Raw genomic sequence first — 18,614 nt, 5'->3', positions numbered from 1 at the left:
GAAAACGAATCTAAGGATCTAAGGATCTAGTATCTTAAGAGATCTAAGGCGAATAAAGGTTCTATATAAGACTAGTATATCTACTATTAAATAGAAGCTTCGTGCTTAACTTTAAATAGTATTCTAATACTTAGTAACTATCTTCCTATTTATATAATATACTATAACAGTCCGGTATTTACTCGCTATAAATACAGAAGGCTATAGTTAATCTCTAATAATCGAGAGGTAAGTGTATTATATAGATAGAAGATAATTACTAAGTATTAGAATACTATTTAAAGTTAAGTACAAAGCTCCTATCTAATAGCAGATATACTAGTCTTATATAAAACCTTCGTTCTTCTTAGATCCCTTAAGATACTACGATCTAAGGCTCTAGGAACTTTAGATCCTATAGTTCTAAAAGCTCTATACTATTACGTGATATATAATCCCGTGATTCTGTTCCTAGTTCTTAGCTTCTCTATGTAGTAAAGCTACTAAGCCTTAGGGCCAAGATATATATGATACTCCTTCTAAGTACGTTTATAATACTATTCCCCTTCCTGCTTAGCGTAGTCCCTACGCTTAAGTATACTAAAGGAAATATTAACAACGACCTATAGCTGTCTTCTTCTTTTATTATATCCTCTAAAACTACTAAATATAAATAAAAGATAGCATTTACTAAAACGATTAACTCCTACGGTTCGCCTAATATATTATATTCTAATTATATCCGCTACTATCGTAATTACATAGTCCTAAATAAAAAGTCCTAGAGATATAGAGAGTATATCTATTATAGCGTGAAATATAATACTCTTTAGGTTTCTATCAACGACCTCTAAAGTCTTCGAATAAAGGAAGATCGCCTGAAGTTTAAGAGAGATATAACTTTTAAAGTAGCTATAGCTAGCTTAGCTCGCGTCCGCGAGCTTAAGTAGCGCTAAGCTAAGCTTCGTGAGTAAGGGAGGGAAATACTTTATTATAGTCTAAGAACTCTAGATAAGTTAGATAAGGCTAAGGTAAAAGAAAGAGTAGAAAAGGCAGAGGCGCGAGAAGTAGCGAAAAAAGAGAAGTAAGCCTCTACTACTTAGCTACTTATACCGCTATCCGCCAGCGATTCCTTTAAGTTCCCCTTAGTTAATAAACTACTACTTAACTTTAGGAACTCCTTCTAAGAAGATCTAGGTTTTGTTAATAGAAACTTTATAGTAACCTAGGGTAGTAGAGGTTAGATTTAAGTTCCTAGGTGTTTTCTAACTATAAGTACCTCTTCTACTTAATTAAATATCATAGTTTACCGTAGTAGTTCTGATAGTCGAGGATAGCCTCTACTTTATATTCAGCGTTTAGATTAATCAGTTATATTTTAGTAATAAGAGCTAGTAGTACTCTTAGTAGTACTAATTTAAGGAGAGATATATAGAATACTAAGTAGATATTTATTATCTTTAGCAGAGCTAGTTAATAATTAACTAGTCCTTTAACTTTAATAATCCTGAATAGTCCTAGCTTCTTATGATCTAATTTATAACTTAGTTATTTAGTTATGATATTCTTTCTAAGTAAGTAGACTTTATCCCCCTCCTTAAGCGTTAGTCCTATACTACGCTTTCTATTATAATAGATTATAGATCTCTACGTGATAAAGAGAATATCAGCTAATAATTCTTTATAGAGCTATTTAAGCTTACTTACCTATAGTATAGCTTCTTACACGGTACCCTGACCGGCTATTAGTAGGTTATATACCGTAGGATTATACTTATAATTCGTGTAGAATAGTGATACTCTAATAGTCTCTTAATCCGCGCTATTATATATAAACTAAGCAAGTAGGAGTAGTTATACCTAGTCGTCTTACTTATAGTTCATATAACACTAAAGATAAGTCTCTATTATCTAGTTGATTTATTCTATTTATATATTAGTCTAAGGATAGAATATAATTAATATTTTCTGCTTTATTCCTAAGAGCGTAATAAGAGTTTTCTAGAACTTTAAGGTAAAGAGCTTATCTCTATCTAAGATAATTTTATCTAGTATTCCGTAGCTTACGAAGATTATTCTAAGGAATACCTACGCTATTATAGGCGCGTTTTATATTCTAAGTACTAGTACTATATACGTGTATTTCATAAACTTATCTGTTATTATATAGATTAAGTTGTATATAATTCCTATGATTAGATCTTTTAAGAGTAGTAGTTCGACTATGAAATCTAAAGCGATTAATTTCTATAGGCGAGGCGGTATTATTAGTGACTTTATAAGTCTATACGAAGTATAGTATAACGCCTTATTCCGGATATATATATTATATAATACTACTATATCTTTAACTACCTTCCTTATCCCGGGGAAGTAGTATTCCTTAGATAGCTTAGATAATATCTTAGCTACCCCTTAGTATCTATAAGCAGGTAGCTTATATTAGTGCGTAATGAATTTAATCCTATCCTTAGTAGGTATATAAATTTATCCTTAGTATAGAAGTATACTATCTAAGGTAAAGGAGAATCCTTCGCCTAGCTACTTCTTCTATTCAGCTATAACCGGGTTATTAGTATAGCCCCTCTAGATTTTCTTAGCGACCTAGCCTATTAAGGCTAGCTATTAGTAATTAATTATTAGCGAATTACTATCCTTCTATAGTATAATATAGGATTCGTGAGTTTTATTTATAAGATATTCTAGTTTCCTACTTAAAGTGTCAGCTCTAGTGTTTTCTGTTCTCTTAATATAAGAAATTCGAAGTTTAATAGTAGAGAATGTTTCGTACTAATAAACCTGCTATTAGTTTAGTTCCTTAGTAGTTGTAAAGTAAATAAGATTCTTATAGTCCGTTAGGATCTGTACTTTATGAGTAGCGCCCTTGAGGTAGACCTTCTATTCGCGTATTACGTTTATAATTACTAGTAACTTTTTATTATATATATTATAATTAAGTTCTACTAGTAATAGTTTCTGCGAATAGTAAGCGACTAGTTACTATCTTCTATCCTCGCCTAGCTAGCTAAGTATAGCTCTAATAGCGTAGTCCGAAGAATCTATCTCTATATATATTTCTTTATTAGGAGTAAAAGAAGTAAGTACTAGTTCTGCGATAAAAGCCGCTTTAAGTACCTTAAACGCTTTTTATATGCTATCAGACTAGTAGAATTCCTTATCTTTATAGGTTAACTCCGTGAGTAGCCTAGTGATTTTCGAGTAGTCCTTAATAAATCGCCTATAAAAGTTAGTAAACCTAAGGAATAATTATACTTCCTTAATATTCGTAGGCCTTATCTACTTAATAATTACTTTGATCTTTTTAGGATTTATAGCTAATCTTATAGTAGTAACTATATAGCTTAGAAAGATAACCTTATCTATATGGAAGTTATACTTCTCTAATTTAAGTAATAGGTAAGTATCCTCTAGCCTCTAGAGAATAGCTATAATATCCTTTATATATTACTTCTCTAATTTAGAGTAGACTAGTATATTATCTAAATAGTATATACATGTTATATCTAAGTAAGGCCGTAAAATATTATTAATTAGACACTGAAATATAGCTAGTATATTAGTTAAGCCGAAGGGTATAACTATATACTCGTAGTAACTGAAATAAGTGCGAAATACTATTTTTTCTTCTTCTCCTTTAGCTATCTTAACGAGATTATACACTCCTCGTAAGTTAAGCTAAGTGAAAATCTTAGCTCTAATAAGTTTATCCCGTAGCTCCTTAGCTAATAGTAGTATATAACGATCCTTCTTTATAGTGTTATTTAATTGATAGTAGTCGATATATATTTATTATCTACTATCTTTTTTTTCTATAAATAAGATATTACTCCCTTACGGAGATTTAGACTCTCAGATAAATCTCTTCGCTAGGTTTTTATTAATATATTACTTAATCGTTATTAAGTTTATTACCGAATATTCCCTAAGTAGTTAGAATATTAGTTTAGTACTTAGTTCTAACTCGATCTGATAATCATAGTCCTAGTGTTTTAGTAAGGCCTTGATACCTTGTTCCTCTTTAAATAGTACTATAAACTTCTTATATACTAATAGTATATCCTTTATTAGTAGACCCTTATCTTAGTATCCGAGCTCTTCCTTAGAGGTAGTACTAACCTCTCGAATACTTACTACTTCTATTCCCGGTAGATAATAGTAGTCTTAGTAATAACTAAACTTAAGCTTTCCTATCTACTAATTAATAATAGGATTATACTTTTCTATTTATAGTAGCCCTAGGATAATATTATACTTTCTAATCCTAACGATATTAAATTAGATTATTTCAGAGTATCTAGCGATACTTATATAAACTAGAGCAGTCTAAACCTCGATTAGTCTATTAGAGGCAACTTTACTATCCGCTAGTACTAGATAGTATCCCTTATCCTTTACTTTAGTTAATAAGTAGTGCTTAAGTATAATAGTAAGAGATATAAAGTTCCCTTATACCCTAGAGTCTACTATCGCTTAAAGCTTAACTCCCTTAATTTTAACCTCTAACGTAAGATATTTATCTTTAATAGTGGTAAGTTACTATATATAGAAATATTCTTAATATATATTATAGTCGAGGATACTTTCCTATACCCTTCGATTACTATAGCTTAAGCTAACCTTATATACAAGCCCTATTCCGAGTTCAGTATATATTACTAGGTTATATATTTTATAATAGTACCGGCTGTTATTATTAATATAGACTTATATCCTATTATATCAGTTCTTAGCTATGATTTCCTATTCCTTGCTCACCTTTAGTAGCGCGCTAGTGTTAAGAATAATAGTATTCTAGAGTAGTAAGTACTATATAAAAGTCGTTAGTCCTTCCTAGCTGCCGGCTATTCTTTATCTGATATACTTATAGTCCCGGTAGACTACTTTATACCTTACCCTTTATAATAGACCCCCTAAGCTAATAAGGCCTAGTTCTTAATAAGTAACCCCGGTAGCTATATTAGTCTAGTAGTAAGTGTTATAGCTAACTTAATATAAGCTCTCTTCTCTTTAAGTAACTTCCTAAGTTTCACTTACTCTTAGTCCTAAGAGTTCAGGTTAAAGTAGCTTTAGTTCTAGAGTCTACTCAGGTTCTTAAGCCTTCTCCTCGCTATCACTTAGTATTAGCTTTATATTATTATCCGGCTTAGAGCTATTATTATCTTAATATACATAGTCCTTAGGGGGCGTACTAATAATAGTTTACTTAAGCTAATCTATAACGCTTACGGAATCTCGCTTATTATTATTAGAATCGCTTAACTAAGTATAGATATAATTCTCCTTAAGCTTATCTATAGTTATATATTAATATATCGCAGTAAGTTATCATATTAATTCATTATAAGAGCTATATCCTATTATATTAGTATATTTCTTATCTGTCCACGACTTCTTTTATTAATAAGAGCTAGCTATATAACTAGAAAAGCTATACTCGAAGTATAGCTTCTTTTCTTATCGCTTACTTATAACTTTCTTAGATAGCCCGCTACTATATAGCTTTCCTTAATAACTTAGCTTCCGGAATATCGTATTAAGTTCTATTTCCCGAGAGTAGAATAGTTTCTTATTATTACCCCCTTTTCTTTAGTATATATATATCCTAGAGTAGTATTAGCCTTTCTTCTCGAGTACCCTCTCGTAGTTTTAGTTATTAATCTTAATAGCTATCTCGATAAGTTCTTATAAGTTAGTAAGTATATCTGATCTTACTATCTTATCTTTCACTTTATCTTTTAACCCTTTATAGTACTATACCTAAAGGGCGTTATTATTCTAGTTAGTTTAATTCGCGAATTACTAGAAGGTAGTAGTATATATAGTTACTAACCCGACTTACTTTAGGTTCTAGATATTCTATTTAGTGGTATAGTTCTAATTAATATTACTAAAGACGCGGTTAATCCTATACTCGAAACCCTTAAAAGTTATAAAGATCTTCTAGGATTCCTTAGTTATTACTATAGAGACTCTCTTATCCTTAGTCTAGTTCTAAATATAGTCTGAGAAGAAGGTCTTAATCTAGTTAAAAGTAGATCCCCGGAGGAAAGATAAAGCTTAAAGGACTTTATTAGTCTCTATAGTGAACTAGTAACTATTAAAGCCTGTATAGAGCTTAACCTAAGTAAAGTATACTCTAAGCTTAGATCGGTCTCTATAGTAGAGATCCGGGGCAGCGATCTTAGGTATATTCTTTAGGTTAAAGACTTTAGTAGGAGCTAAGTAATCGTTTGATAATCCTTTAATAGAGGATATATTATCTTCGTGAGTTAGTACCTCTAATAAGAAGGTGCTTAAAGTATAATAGTCCGGTATTTACTTACTATAAATACAGAAGGCTATAGTTAATCTCTAATAATCGAGAGATAGGTGTATTATATAGATAGAAGATAGTTACTAAGTATTAGAATACTATTTAAAGTTAAGCACGAAGCTCCTATCTAATAGTAGATATACCGGTCTTATATAGAACCTTTGTTCTTCTTAGATCCCTTAAGATACTACGATCTAAGGCTCTAGGAACCTTAGATCCTATAGTTCTAAAAGCTCTATGCTATCATATGATATATAGTCCCGTGATTCTATTCCTAGTTCTTAGCTTCTCTATATAGTAAGGCTGCCGAGCCTCAGGGCTAAGACACACGTAATACTCCTTCTAAGTGCGTTCGTAATATATACTTACCTCTCGATTATTAGAGATCAACTGCAGCCTTCTGTATTTATAGCGAGTAAATACCGGACTGTTATATATAAAGTTACTTTTAACTCGTTCTTACGATTAAATACGTGGTAATTAAAGCTTTAAAGCTATATATTTATGTGCTAGAAAAGCTATATTTAGCTAAAAGTAAAGAGCTAGCAAATAGTCACTTAAAGGGTTACTAGTATATAAAGACTATATCAAAGGGGGCGGCATCGGCGGATATTAATATAAAAAGGTATTTAAAGGCTAATATAGTGTCTATAAAGAGTATTAAGCTAATTGATATCGTTTTAAAAATAACGATTCGTTATAATACGTCTTCTAGTACTTTTTTTCCCCTTACGCCTTTAACGACTAAAGCTCTGAATAAGCTATAAGCTCTTTTAAAAGGTTAACTTAATAAAGAATAAAAGGTTTATCGATTATAGTTAATTTATCTTTAATATCACGTCTTTAACGCTTTAAATCGTCTAAAAAAAGGTAATAATATTTACTATTGTTAATAAAGTAAAACTTTATAGTATAACAACAAGAACTAACTTTATAGGCTTATTATACTTAAATAACAGTTATAATCTCGTGTATAGTTCTCTTTTTAGCCTTTTAATTCTTTTTAACTTCCTTTAAAAGATAAGTTATTATAGTACGTAGCTTTTTTGCTATTAAGCTTTCCTCCTTTTAATACATACGCTTTAAAATAGTAATAACTAAAGCTTTTAAAGTAAAAGGGTCTTTTTAAGGTAGTTAAACTATATTTTAAGGTATTTATGTGATATTAAAGTATATTTAAAGCTTTTCTTACTTTAATTTCCCTGTAATTCAAGCTTATTTAATAAAGTAGTTAAAATCAGCCTTATTAACGATATTATATTCTGTAAGGTTTTAAACGTTTTTACAAGTATTATACTAGTAAGTATAATCTCTTTATAGTAGAGAAATACCTCTTGACTTAATCGTAATATTTACTAACGTCTTTATAGCTTTTTTAATAGATTTATAAGTAACTCTAATACCTAGCTTATTTGTTACTTTTTTTATTATACTACTTATTTACTTACTATTAAAGTATTACTAAATCTTAAAGTTTATAGCTTATATTTTAATCTATAAAAGTATAAGAGACTATATAATAAAAGGTTCTAATAAAGGAAGAGTTTATAGAATCAATAAAGGCTTAAAAGGTAAAAGGAAGAGTAGTAATAAAAGCTTTACTAATCTTACAGCTAACACAACTACTCTTACACTTAAATTAAGTATAAAAGCTAAAGTACTAATAGTAAAACTGATAAAAGAACTATTAACTTAACTTATACTAAGTTTAAGGGTTATTTTAAGTACTACTAGTAGTAAAGGAAGTAAAGTATATAGAGCCTTTTTTTTAAAAGGTTTCCCTTAACTATTTCAAGCTTTCTTTAAAGGTATATTTAAGAATATTAAATGAAAATAAAGAGGGGAGTTTAAGAGCTTTAAAATAACCTAATTTAAAGGCAAATCAATAGAGATTTAATAAAGTTGTAAAGGTTATAATTCTAAGTTATTATCTTTTAGTAGAGTCTATAGTAAAAGTCAGTAAGTCGACGTTATTTACTGAAGAATCACGCCAAACTGAAGAATAGCTGTACCAAGGCTATTGTAGCACAAGGTACTGTAAGACTAGCATAGCAGTCCATGTAAGGCATCGCTTCGGGTATAATCGGGGCAGCCAGAAACCTTTAGATCATGATTTTAGGCTAAATTTACTTCTCCTGAGAATTGATGAAGCTGAACGATCAGGCAAGAACGTTTGACAAAAAAACGCAGGGAGGTGAACACGCCGCCGTAGTTCGGATAAAGTCAATTCAAGCCCATTTTTTCCCCGATTGAAGCTTAGGTATATTTAAGCTCCGTGCCCCCTGAAAGATTCAACCACAGTACAGTAGGTACCAATTCCCACAAAAAGGAAGACAATCTTCCTCTCCGAGTATGGTTACGTTTCCGACAAAAGGAATTATCAGGGGACCGAATTCTCCAATGCTCTCGACAAACGCAAATCACAATGCTACATCGAGCAAACCTTGATTGATCTGTCCAGACCTCTGGAAAGACCTTCTCAAATCGCTAGTCCGCTGGCCACCACTGCTGAGGTATTTTATATAGCTTGCAAATACATCTTATATGCATTCATAGTCTTAAGGCTGCCTGCCTGTATCTACCTGTCTGTTGGAAATGGTCATCTAGGTTCATATTACCAGAAATTTGGACTTCTTGGTCTGCCTTCCTTATCCAGAGATCGAGATGCGGATTCCTCGTCATCCTTCTTGAGTTGCCCCTTCGGCTTGGCCCACGTCCAGGGGGATCTTGAATATGAGGAAGCTGGACAGGTGTTGATATGGGATTTGCCGGTTTGGTCCCTCAACACCGCTACCAGTGCCAGACGGCCACGATGAATATAGTGACCGGATTCGCTGCTATCCAGTAATAAAGAACGGATGGCAAGACCCTGAGCGTGACTCCTGATTCCACGGGCTTGAAGAATGGGGGAGGAAAATATGGTCTGACGGCGAAATGCGTAATACTAAACTTCAAACCGGCGAGGACTAAATTACTGTGGCTGGTACGCAAAGCAGCGTAAGGAATGAGATGGTGGTGATGGAGTCAATGTTTACGATGTGATATCTTTGCATCGCGCTGTTGAGTTAGATTGTATGCCTGTTCTTGGTAAGCGGGATGTTCTTAATACAAAATATAGTTGAACTTACAAGACTGATTTCATTATCTTTTCTTATCAGCAGTAGTCTCGTTCTAAAAAATCACTCTCGAAGCGCACAAACTGGGTGCGGAGCAGCACCTTCAATTGCCTAATCGGACCATCACATGACCATTCATCAGCATGCTGAAATTAACCAACATCCAGCGCTTAACTCTCAAGGCCATCACTCAACAACGATCAACATCAGTATGCGCCAAATTTCAATGGTTATAAATGAGGCGGAACTATGAAAACAGACAGTACAATTCAAACAGAGGAATGTCCTCTTATACTCCGCTCCGCAACGAGGGAGACAGTGAACCTCCAAAGAAAATGACGACCTTCGTCTTGCTGCGTCGGCGCTTACAATGGAGACACATGCTTGGCTTTCTGGCTGTTGTCACTCTAAGTCTCTGGCTTCTAATGTACGCTCGTGGAGAGTCGGGAGATCAACACAAGTTACCTATCAAGTTAGGCAATCGACCTAAGGTCACATTACGTCAAGGGCGTTTCCTGGGTGTTGAGCTTGAGGACGGGTATTCGCAAACGCTAGAAGCGTTTCTGGGTGTTCCATATGGGCTATCAACTGAAGGTCTGAGGAGATTCAAGGCCCCTGTTCGTGTTGATGCTTCGGAAATGGAATTCGATGCAGGGGAATTTGGTGACAGATGTCCCTCTGGCGCGGGAGCCGGTCAGAGCGAGAATTGCTTGAATCTTAATCTTTACAGACCGAAAACGAGAAATCCTGGTGCGAAATTGCCTGTTGCGGTACACATTCACGGCGGGGCTTTCAATGGCGGTATTGGAGATAGTTCGTGGCAACTTTCCCACTTCACGGCATGGTCGGCTGAGCCAATGATCGCGATATCTTTCAGCTACCGAGTTGGTGCTCTCGGATTTCTGCCTTCTAAAATTATGGCAAAGGAAGGCCTGTTGAATGCTGGATTGAAAGACCAAGAGTTGCTGCTTGAATGGGTACAGGAGAACATTGATGCATTTGGAGGCGATCCTGGCAATGTGACTATTATTGGTTCAAGTGCTGGGGCACATTCAGTGAGTCAGATGCTTTCATTCCATTTGAACACCCGAAAGTATCCCAAGCCTGTGTTTTGAGATATGTATCAGGTGTTCTCTCTTCTCTGTAATGCGTCCTCACAACCATTGGCACTAACAAATTTCAGATTGGTCACCACCTGTTGCACAACACAGACAAGGCCCCTCCATTCGCTCGAGCAATCCTCGAGTCTGGAGCCGCCACTGCAAGAGCAGTCTATACCTACTCAAACCCCCTCCACGAGATACAATTCAAGGAATTCCTCGTCGAGCTCGGCTGCGACTCCGTCCCTGAAGAACGTCTCATCACCACTCTTCGCGGCTACAGCACCTCCGAGATCAAACAGGCCTCCGAAGCAATCTTCAATAAATACAATCCCTCGGTCCGCTGGCCATTCCAACCAGTTATCGATGGCAAGGGTGGCATGATACCCATCCGTCCCATCGATGCTTGGAAAGCCGGCAAATGGCACCAGGTCCCCATCCTGACCGGCTACAACACCAACGAAGGTACATCTTTCGTGCCCTCAAACGGCAAAACAAATAAGGATTTTACAGATTTCTTCACCACGCTGCTGCCCGGTTTAAGAAAGAGGGACATTTCCGAGCTGGAAGACGTCTATCCTGATCCGACGAAGGACCGCCATTCAAAGTACGTAGAGAAACGTCCAGGTGTCGGGGCACAATTCACACGCATGGAGCAAGCATACGGGCACTTTGCCTACATCTCTCCCGTCAGACAGACAGTGCATTACGCAGCACCAGGCCCAGCTCCCATCTACCTGTATCATTTCGCCGCAAGCAGCAGCGTGAAGGGCGGCGCGGCACATGGGAATCATATCCCGTTCGTGATGCACACTCCTGGTGTGAAAGACAAGTCTAAGACTGTGTATGAGATTTCGGGACATATGCATGCGTACTGGACGAGTTTTATTACGAGTGGTGATCCGAATAAGGTGCCTGGCAGGTATGCGAACAGGAGGAATTGGCCGGCGTATGTTAGGGCCGGTGGTGAGGATGGGAAGGGGAGGAAGGGGGGCGAGGGAAGGCTGTTGGTGTTTGGTGAGGGGAACGACGAAATTGCTGGGGGAAAGGGAAAGGGTGTTGTGGTGCAGCTTAAGGATGATGGATTTGCCGCTGAGGAATCGGACTATTGGTGGGCCAGGACGGAGCTATTTGAATTTTGAGGCAAGGGTACGATGGAAATTGTTTATCGTTAAGGTTGACGTGATAGGATTAAATGATATCAACACATCTATCGCTTACCTATTTCAGGATAACATATGTATAGAAAGGGAATACGAAAAATTGCTGTTCACAGTTCTCGATTATTGCCTATAAAATACTCCTATCCTATCTTATAAAACTCCGGAGCGTATTCTGTCAACCATCCCTTCTCAATCTTTGTCACATCCCGGATAAAGGTCTTACTCCCCGTCTCCATCACCTCATGAAAGATAACCCAATCCGCCTTCCGATTAAACATCAGCGAGCTCGGATGAGCATGCAAGACAGTCCCACCGGCTACATTTCTAAATGTTCCATCGGGCTGCATCTTAGCCGCATGAGCAAAGAAGCCCGTGGTAAGACATCGTCGGATCTGCTCTCCTTTGGAAGGCCCTCCGACGGACAGCGGTGTCTTATTTGCGTTAGATGAGAGCGTCTCGTCGACGGCGATGCCGAATCGTTCGAGGTAGCGTTTGAGCTGCGCGCGGATGCTGACCGCTCTTGTCATGGCCTTGAAGTTAATGTAGTTGTCGTGGCAGAAGCGCGCTTCTTTCTTGCCTTTGCTGACGAATGCTTGGTATACATTTAGAAGCGTGATATGATCACCTTCCTCTACAGCGAACTTCCGCCGTGCGGTCTCCATGCGTTTCTTCTCGCCGTCGTGGTGAAACCAGATATTACCTCCTAAGCTTGTCATGGCGGCTATAGTCAGGATCTCGCTGAGGCAGCCAAATGAAGAGGCGGAGAGAAGTGTTTTCGCCATCATGGGCTCGACTGCTAACTCGGCCATTCTGACTCCGAGCGGCTTGGTGAGTTTGGCGTAGTCATCCAGTGCGCCGAGTGAGTAGAGGAGCTCGAGAGCTCGTATGACTAGCTCGGCGGGTGGTGCAGTAATGAAGTCAAACCTTACAATATTGTCGATGCCGAGGGCTTTAAGCTGTAGGATTACAGGAGCGAGATTTGAGCGCTGGATTTCTGGTACTGTTGCAGCATCTAATGCGTCGAAGTTGCTTTCCGTGTAGAGGCGGTAGCATTTTCCGGGTTTGGTCCGGCCTGCACGGCCTGCTCTTTGGGTAGCAGATGCTTTGGAGACGGGCGTAGCTGTGAGAGTTTCGATACCCGTGAGTGGATTGTATGCTCGGAGTTTGACGAAACCTGTGTCTACAACATACACAATGCCATCAATAGTGACTGAAGCTTCTGCTATGTTGGTCGAGAAAATCACTTTTCTCGTATTATCAGGTGCCTCTTCAAATACGTACATTTGCTGCTCAGTCGATAGTCCAGCGTAGAGGGGCAGCGGCATGATTGTTTGGGCCCGTGGATGGAGTTCAGCTGCTCGCTCCGAGATGGCTTTCACGGCTGAATCTATTTCTTCTCTTCCTGTCAAGAAGACTAGAATATCCCCCTCTGGTTCTTTGGTGTGGATATCAAATACTGTTTGAACTGCCTTCTCGAGATAGTCCTCGGCAGGAGTTTCGAGATATAGAACATCGACTGGATACATCCTGCCCTCGAGGTTGATAATCCTTCCAACGTCACCACCAAAACCATTATCTTTCGGGTTCGAGCTGCCTGATATCAGATCATCCAGCGTCATAGGATCTGATCCTGAAGGCTTGGGCTGCAATTCTGCATCACCCATAAAGAACTTCAAGAAATCCTCCGCCTGGAGGGTAGCACTTGAAATAATAATTCTGAGATCCTTCGGTCTTCTCTTCAAGATCTTTTTCAAGACACCAAGAAGTACGTCAGTGCTGAGAGACCGCTCATGAGCTTCATCGACCATGATTACGGAGTACCGTGAGAGCAGAGGGTCAACAAGTGCCTCTCGCAGTAGCAAGCCATCTGTAAGAAATTTGATGCGCGTAGCAGATGAGGTGACATCTTCAAATCTGATGGAATAACCGACTTCCTTGCCAACTTCACATCCAAATTCTTCTGCTACTCGGACCGCAACAGTAGTCGCGGCGACTCGACGAGGCTGAAAGTGTTAGTGGTAGTATTCGAGCATAATACAAGTTCGAAACATACCTGTGTAATAGCAATTATTTTGCCATCGGAACACCATCCTGCTTGCTCAAGGTACTGAGGAATCTGTGTCGTTTTCCCCGAGCCAGTCTGGCCAACGACTATGGTGACAGGGTATGTCTCAATGAGGTAGAGAAGGCTTTGCCTGTGCCTGGCAATTGGAAGAAGAGAGGCTGGCTTGTGCAGGGACGGGATGAAGCTGGCAGCGAGGTCGAATTCTGCCATGACGGGTAATATCACATGCTGAAAGTACTCAATTTTATGATGACTGGAGACTCCTCCCTTCGTCTCCCTGTAGCACAAGGCTGCATGAAGAGGCTGAGAGACGGATAGAAAAATACCCACCTAGCCGGACGTTGATGGCCTGGAACAGCTTGACGTGCCTGAGGCTGAGGCGCGTAGACACAACACGTCGGTCAATTTTCGAGACTTTCGATCCCGTTGGTTGCGCGTTGATCATATCATATCATATCTCACGACAATAACAATCCTTCCTTCGTGCTACATTTACGACTTATCTTCGCCTGAGAAATAGGTACCTTAATCCCTTGTCGTGGATGTTCATTCTATTAGATATGAAGTGATTTCGGGAAAAAAGAAGGTGCGCTTGGCAGCGGATGAGGTCCGCGAATCGCAAATTACAAAGACCCTTCCCAATTATATTGTGCAGTTCCATTGTGCAGTCGATATTGCGCGCCACCGGCCAACAGCGTCAATCTCAATCTCTCCTAGGCCACCAATCAAGCGGGCCCCCCAACAGTCAGCGACAGCGACGTCCCGTTGTGGGCTTGTGGCAGTGCGTGAAGAAATATGCTGCCTGTGGCTTCAGCTAGGTATGCAACTGAGTAAGGGGTAAATTCCTCTGCTGTTTATGTTGATTAAGGTGTCGACCAACGGCAGAGATGAGCAGGAAGCCGCAAGGACATCTGCACTGAGAGCATCTCCAGAATCTGGCGACATCCCACATCATGATTGATCTCCGGCAACCGAGCGATATCATGCACATGCACTCCCTCCCAACTTGACTTGCAGGCTGTCGTCGACACAGATGAAGCGTCAAAAGTGGCAGACGAATCCCGCCGCCTGAATTTGACGGGGGGCGTCGGATCCCTGACGCCTGCCAGGCTTGCGTACCTGGAGCTTGACTGGTCCTAGCCTAGCCTAGACCCCGATGGTAGCTCAGGGGTTCCTTCTATCCCCAGCGCCATTCTTCGTGTGCAAGTAAGTAGTAGTCTGGTTATGGTTAAGGAAGATCTATGATTAGATCGGCTATTATCCTTTACTTTGCGCGCTGACTTTCCCTTGAGGTCCATGAAATCGCTGCTTGTGACCACAGCTGCCATGTAGGAGTGTCGTATCGTATCGTATCGTATCGTATCGTATCGTATCGTATCGTATCGTATTGTATCGATTATTCTGTACTTTCGTACTGTAGCAGATTAGAGTTAACTTCAACAACGTTCCTGCAAGCCTCCCTGGTTCGGATGCTCTCGCTCTCATCGTGAAACTGCGAACATTCGCTGCTCCGCCGTCTCATTTCGCCGGCCATTCTGGATGCCTGTGCTGCAGGGCCTGTACTCCACTTCCAAGCCCGCGGCAGCCAATACAGGCCCTGCCCACCGAATTGAGACTCCACTGGCCCAGGTCAAGCACGCCTGGCCGCTGCCAGTGCCTCGCCCCGTCCAATCCCGTCCAATCCCGTCCAATCCCGTCCCACGCCAACCCGCCCAAGCCCAAGCCCAAGCCCAGCGTCTTTCGTCTGATTGATCCCTTTCTCGTTGAACTTCTTCTCGTCCTACAACTGCTTCATCAACCTCACGAACGACAGACAATTCGACTGACACAGAGCCTGCCAGCCGGGCCAGCCATTCCTTTTGGTCTTCGACCAGTTCGCTCCCTACTCATGTTCTCACCATAGTCACTCCTTCGAGTAATCTGATCTTCATCGCCAGCCCAGCCGTCGTGTTGCTGTTGCTGTAGTTGTTGTTGTTGTTGTTGTTGTTGTTGTTGTTGTTGTTGTTCTGCATTGCATTGCATTCGCACGTCGTCTACCTCTGGTTTGAAGTCGTTTCAATATTACACTCAACATATTCACGAAACAACCTTTCATCAACGCCATATAGCCGAGAAAGTAATTGCTTCTTACAACGAACCTCATCCGAAACGATCGCTCCTTCCCTCACGACCTTCGATTCCCGAAAGCTATCGCCGCGCCTTTTCCAGTCTCCATTCTTCGTCCTCACTTCTCGGCCTATTGGCGCCTTCGCCCAGCACTATTATTCGCAATGGATAATCATCACATATCGAATATTCCTAGGCTGGGCCCGCGGGTTCCTGTTCACCCAGAGGCCATTGGAAGAATGGAATCAATGATGAACATCGCTGTACCTAACCGTGTTGTGGAGCCGCGCGCCGACTCAACCTCTCCTTCAGCTGAAACTAGCAGCTGTGGAGCCAATGCCTGCGAGAAACCTACCAGTAGTTCGAACTTCACAATGCCCATTGTCCTGGGAATCGTGTAAGTATTCTGTGCCGGCTATTCTTCCAAATCTGCCCTCTGACATGTCCTCTAGCATCCCAGTGGTCGGTGCATTGATATGCTTTGCTATTCTCCACCGTCGACATGTCCGAAAGCAGAGAGAGGAGGATGCCAATGACCAACATGCATCTATGGATTTTGGTTTAGGAAACGTGCCACAACCAGGAAGACCAAAGCGAGGACCACCAGCTGGGTTGGATTTTGGAGATGAGAAGCCAATCGGCAGGAGTGGGAGACAGATGTCAATGGATATGGGAATGCAGAGTCCGTATCTGCTGCCACCGGAGCTTCAGAACTCTCGAGAATCCCTTCATTCGCTTTCGAGAACAATCCACGAGCAGGAAGACCCTTACCGACCTGTGAAGGAGTACTACCCTGGCGATGGGATCTCTGTGCGGTCACAGTCGAAGCAAGGCTCGTCCATCTACACGGGCTCAAGTGCTGCCCCTTCGAGACTTCAAGAGCTGGGAACGTCTGAGTTACTCGCCAATGCTGGACAAATGCCACGAAGCACTCCTCCATCTACAGCATACCCACCACGACAAAACTCGTTGCCGCAAAGCAATGCTTCGATGAGCCCTATCAACCAGCGATCTAGTAACTCCTTCTCACCTCCGCCATACCCAGTTGAGCCAGCTCAGGCCCATATACCAGCTTCACCGGCTGATGTGCAACGAAAAGGTCTCCCAACAAACCCTTATCCCGGTCAAGGTCTAGGAGCCCCAATCGCGCCAGAGAATCGTGAATCTTATGCCAGCAACACGGATCCCGCCGGTCTCAGAAAAAGCAATAACTATCTTGGAATGATGATCGATGCTCGTGAGCCGTCGCCTGCACCGGCACCGGCACCTCAAGAACTTGAGGGTACTGTTCGCAGGCCTGTGCTTGCTCCGCTCAACACGCTTCCAGCTAGTCCAAGACCTGCTCGTAAGGACTCGATGCCAGCTCAACCACAAGCCCAGGTTGCGATTGTGGAGAACGCTAGCGAGTATGGTGATGGTTTCCAGGTTACACCTCCATCTCCTGGTCGTGAGAATGCAGAGATGATGCGCGGACAAAGATATTCTATGGACGTTCCTCCTGAGGAATTCGCTCAAGCTGGATTGGGCGCCACTGGTTTTGATGCAAAGCGACTATCGATGGGTTTCCGACCTTTGCCTCCCAACGTTGTAACTGAGTCGGACGACCCTGAGATCAGAGCCAATAGAATCCGCTCATTCTACAAAGAATACTTCGATGACTCTAAGCCTGCTCCAAAGGGACAGTACTACGAGGATTACGACGAGAACTATATGGGTGACGCCACTTACTACGACCCAGACTCGAACGCGTTTGTCATGCCATACGCCGAACCTATCACTAGACGAGCAATGACACCACCACCGCGCGGGCCACCAAGATTCCAAGGACAGGGTCAGCCTCGAGGACGACAAGGCTCTATGGGAGCTATGAGTGCTAGTGGAATGCGTGGACCTCCTCCAGGACCAAGAGCCTACTCGTCAGCCTCAGGACGGATGGGCCCTCCTGGAGGACCTAAGCGACCACTCCCACCACCAGCTCCTTTGAACACTTTACCCACTCCTTCTAAGCTCCGAGATGACAATTTTGCTTTCATGGGTGCTATCGATTTCGCTCCTCCCTCAACTTATCGTGATCGAGTGGCAGGTCGTTCAGAGAGTCCTCTTGGTGAGAGACGTCCATACTCCCCAATGGTGCCAGCATATGCTCCTGTGGTGAGCGCGTTTGATGAGCTTGCACCAATTCCTAGCCCGTAAGTCATATATATCCCATACTCATCCAGGAAATGAAAAACTAATATTTTCATAGACATCTGCTTAGAAATTCTGGGACATTCACCTCATTGGACTTTGCACCCCCAAAGAAGTTCAGAGACCAGGATAATATGAGTGATGCTGGCAGTATTAGAAGCAACCGTAGCGGGATCTCCACAACCCAACTCAGTGCTATTCGTAGTGGAGCTTACCGTATCAGCCGGATTCCGCAAGATGTAGTCTTCAGCAAAGATGATCTAGCAACCACTCTCAAGCCTCAATGGGGCATGCGAGCAGGCTCTTAGATGTTATGAGTTTCAGTAACGACGATTTCGTTTCTTCGTGGTACTTCCCGCTTGGGCAACCACATTCCCGGCATTTGAGCGAGCATATTTTGATTCCATCATCCCACACGACATCCACTGTCCCGTACAACAGCAACAGCATCTCATGTGTGAACGAGCTGGCCGCGTTTGTGCATGAGCAACCGGTTCTCCAGAGGAGGTTTACGTACTGTCAACCACTCTCGTCTAATGTCTTTCTTGTAATAGATGGTATGGG

The 18,614-nt window shown here is 40.9% G+C and overlaps 3 protein-coding genes across 3 annotated transcripts; 2 read left to right on the top strand and 1 right to left on the bottom strand.

The window, feature by feature from the left end:
* The first annotated feature begins 8,472 nt into the window (after nucleotides 1-8,472).
* Nucleotides 8,473-11,799, top strand: ONS95_003230 (uncharacterized protein). The gene is made up of 3 exons (XM_058496527.1): nucleotides 8,473-9,400; nucleotides 9,475-10,484; nucleotides 10,613-11,799. The coding sequence occupies exons 2-3, from the start codon at nucleotides 9,666-9,668 to the stop codon at nucleotides 11,669-11,671; spliced, it is 1,878 nt and encodes a 625-aa protein (XP_058353778.1). The 5' UTR covers nucleotides 8,473-9,400; nucleotides 9,475-9,665; the 3' UTR covers nucleotides 11,672-11,799.
* ONS95_003229 (uncharacterized protein) lies at nucleotides 11,795-15,152 on the bottom strand. The gene is made up of 3 exons (XM_058496526.1): nucleotides 15,026-15,152; nucleotides 13,746-14,975; nucleotides 11,795-13,695 (listed from the first exon to the last, which is right to left on the bottom strand). Exons 2-3 carry the CDS (start codon nucleotides 13,965-13,967, stop codon nucleotides 11,833-11,835), a joined length of 2,085 nt encoding a protein of 694 aa, XP_058353777.1. The 5' UTR covers nucleotides 13,968-14,975; nucleotides 15,026-15,152; the 3' UTR covers nucleotides 11,795-11,832.
* An 875-nt stretch (nucleotides 15,153-16,027) lies between these two features.
* ONS95_003228 (uncharacterized protein) lies at nucleotides 16,028-18,358 on the top strand (the record flags this gene model as incomplete). The annotated part of the gene is made up of 3 exons (XM_058496525.1): nucleotides 16,028-16,260; nucleotides 16,316-18,052; nucleotides 18,109-18,358. The coding sequence occupies 3 exons, from the start codon at nucleotides 16,028-16,030 to the stop codon at nucleotides 18,356-18,358; spliced, it is 2,220 nt and encodes a 739-aa protein (XP_058353776.1).
* Nucleotides 18,359-18,614: the final 256 nt, after the last annotated feature.

The sequence above is a fragment of the Cadophora gregata genome, assembly GCF_030347475.1.
Source record: "Cadophora gregata isolate MNR1 chromosome Unknown scaffold_12, whole genome shotgun sequence".
Lineage (NCBI taxonomy): Eukaryota > Fungi > Ascomycota > Leotiomycetes > Helotiales > Ploettnerulaceae > Cadophora > Cadophora gregata.
The sequence above is the reverse complement of the archived record's forward strand: the minus strand, read 5'-3'. Positions and strand labels throughout refer to the sequence as shown.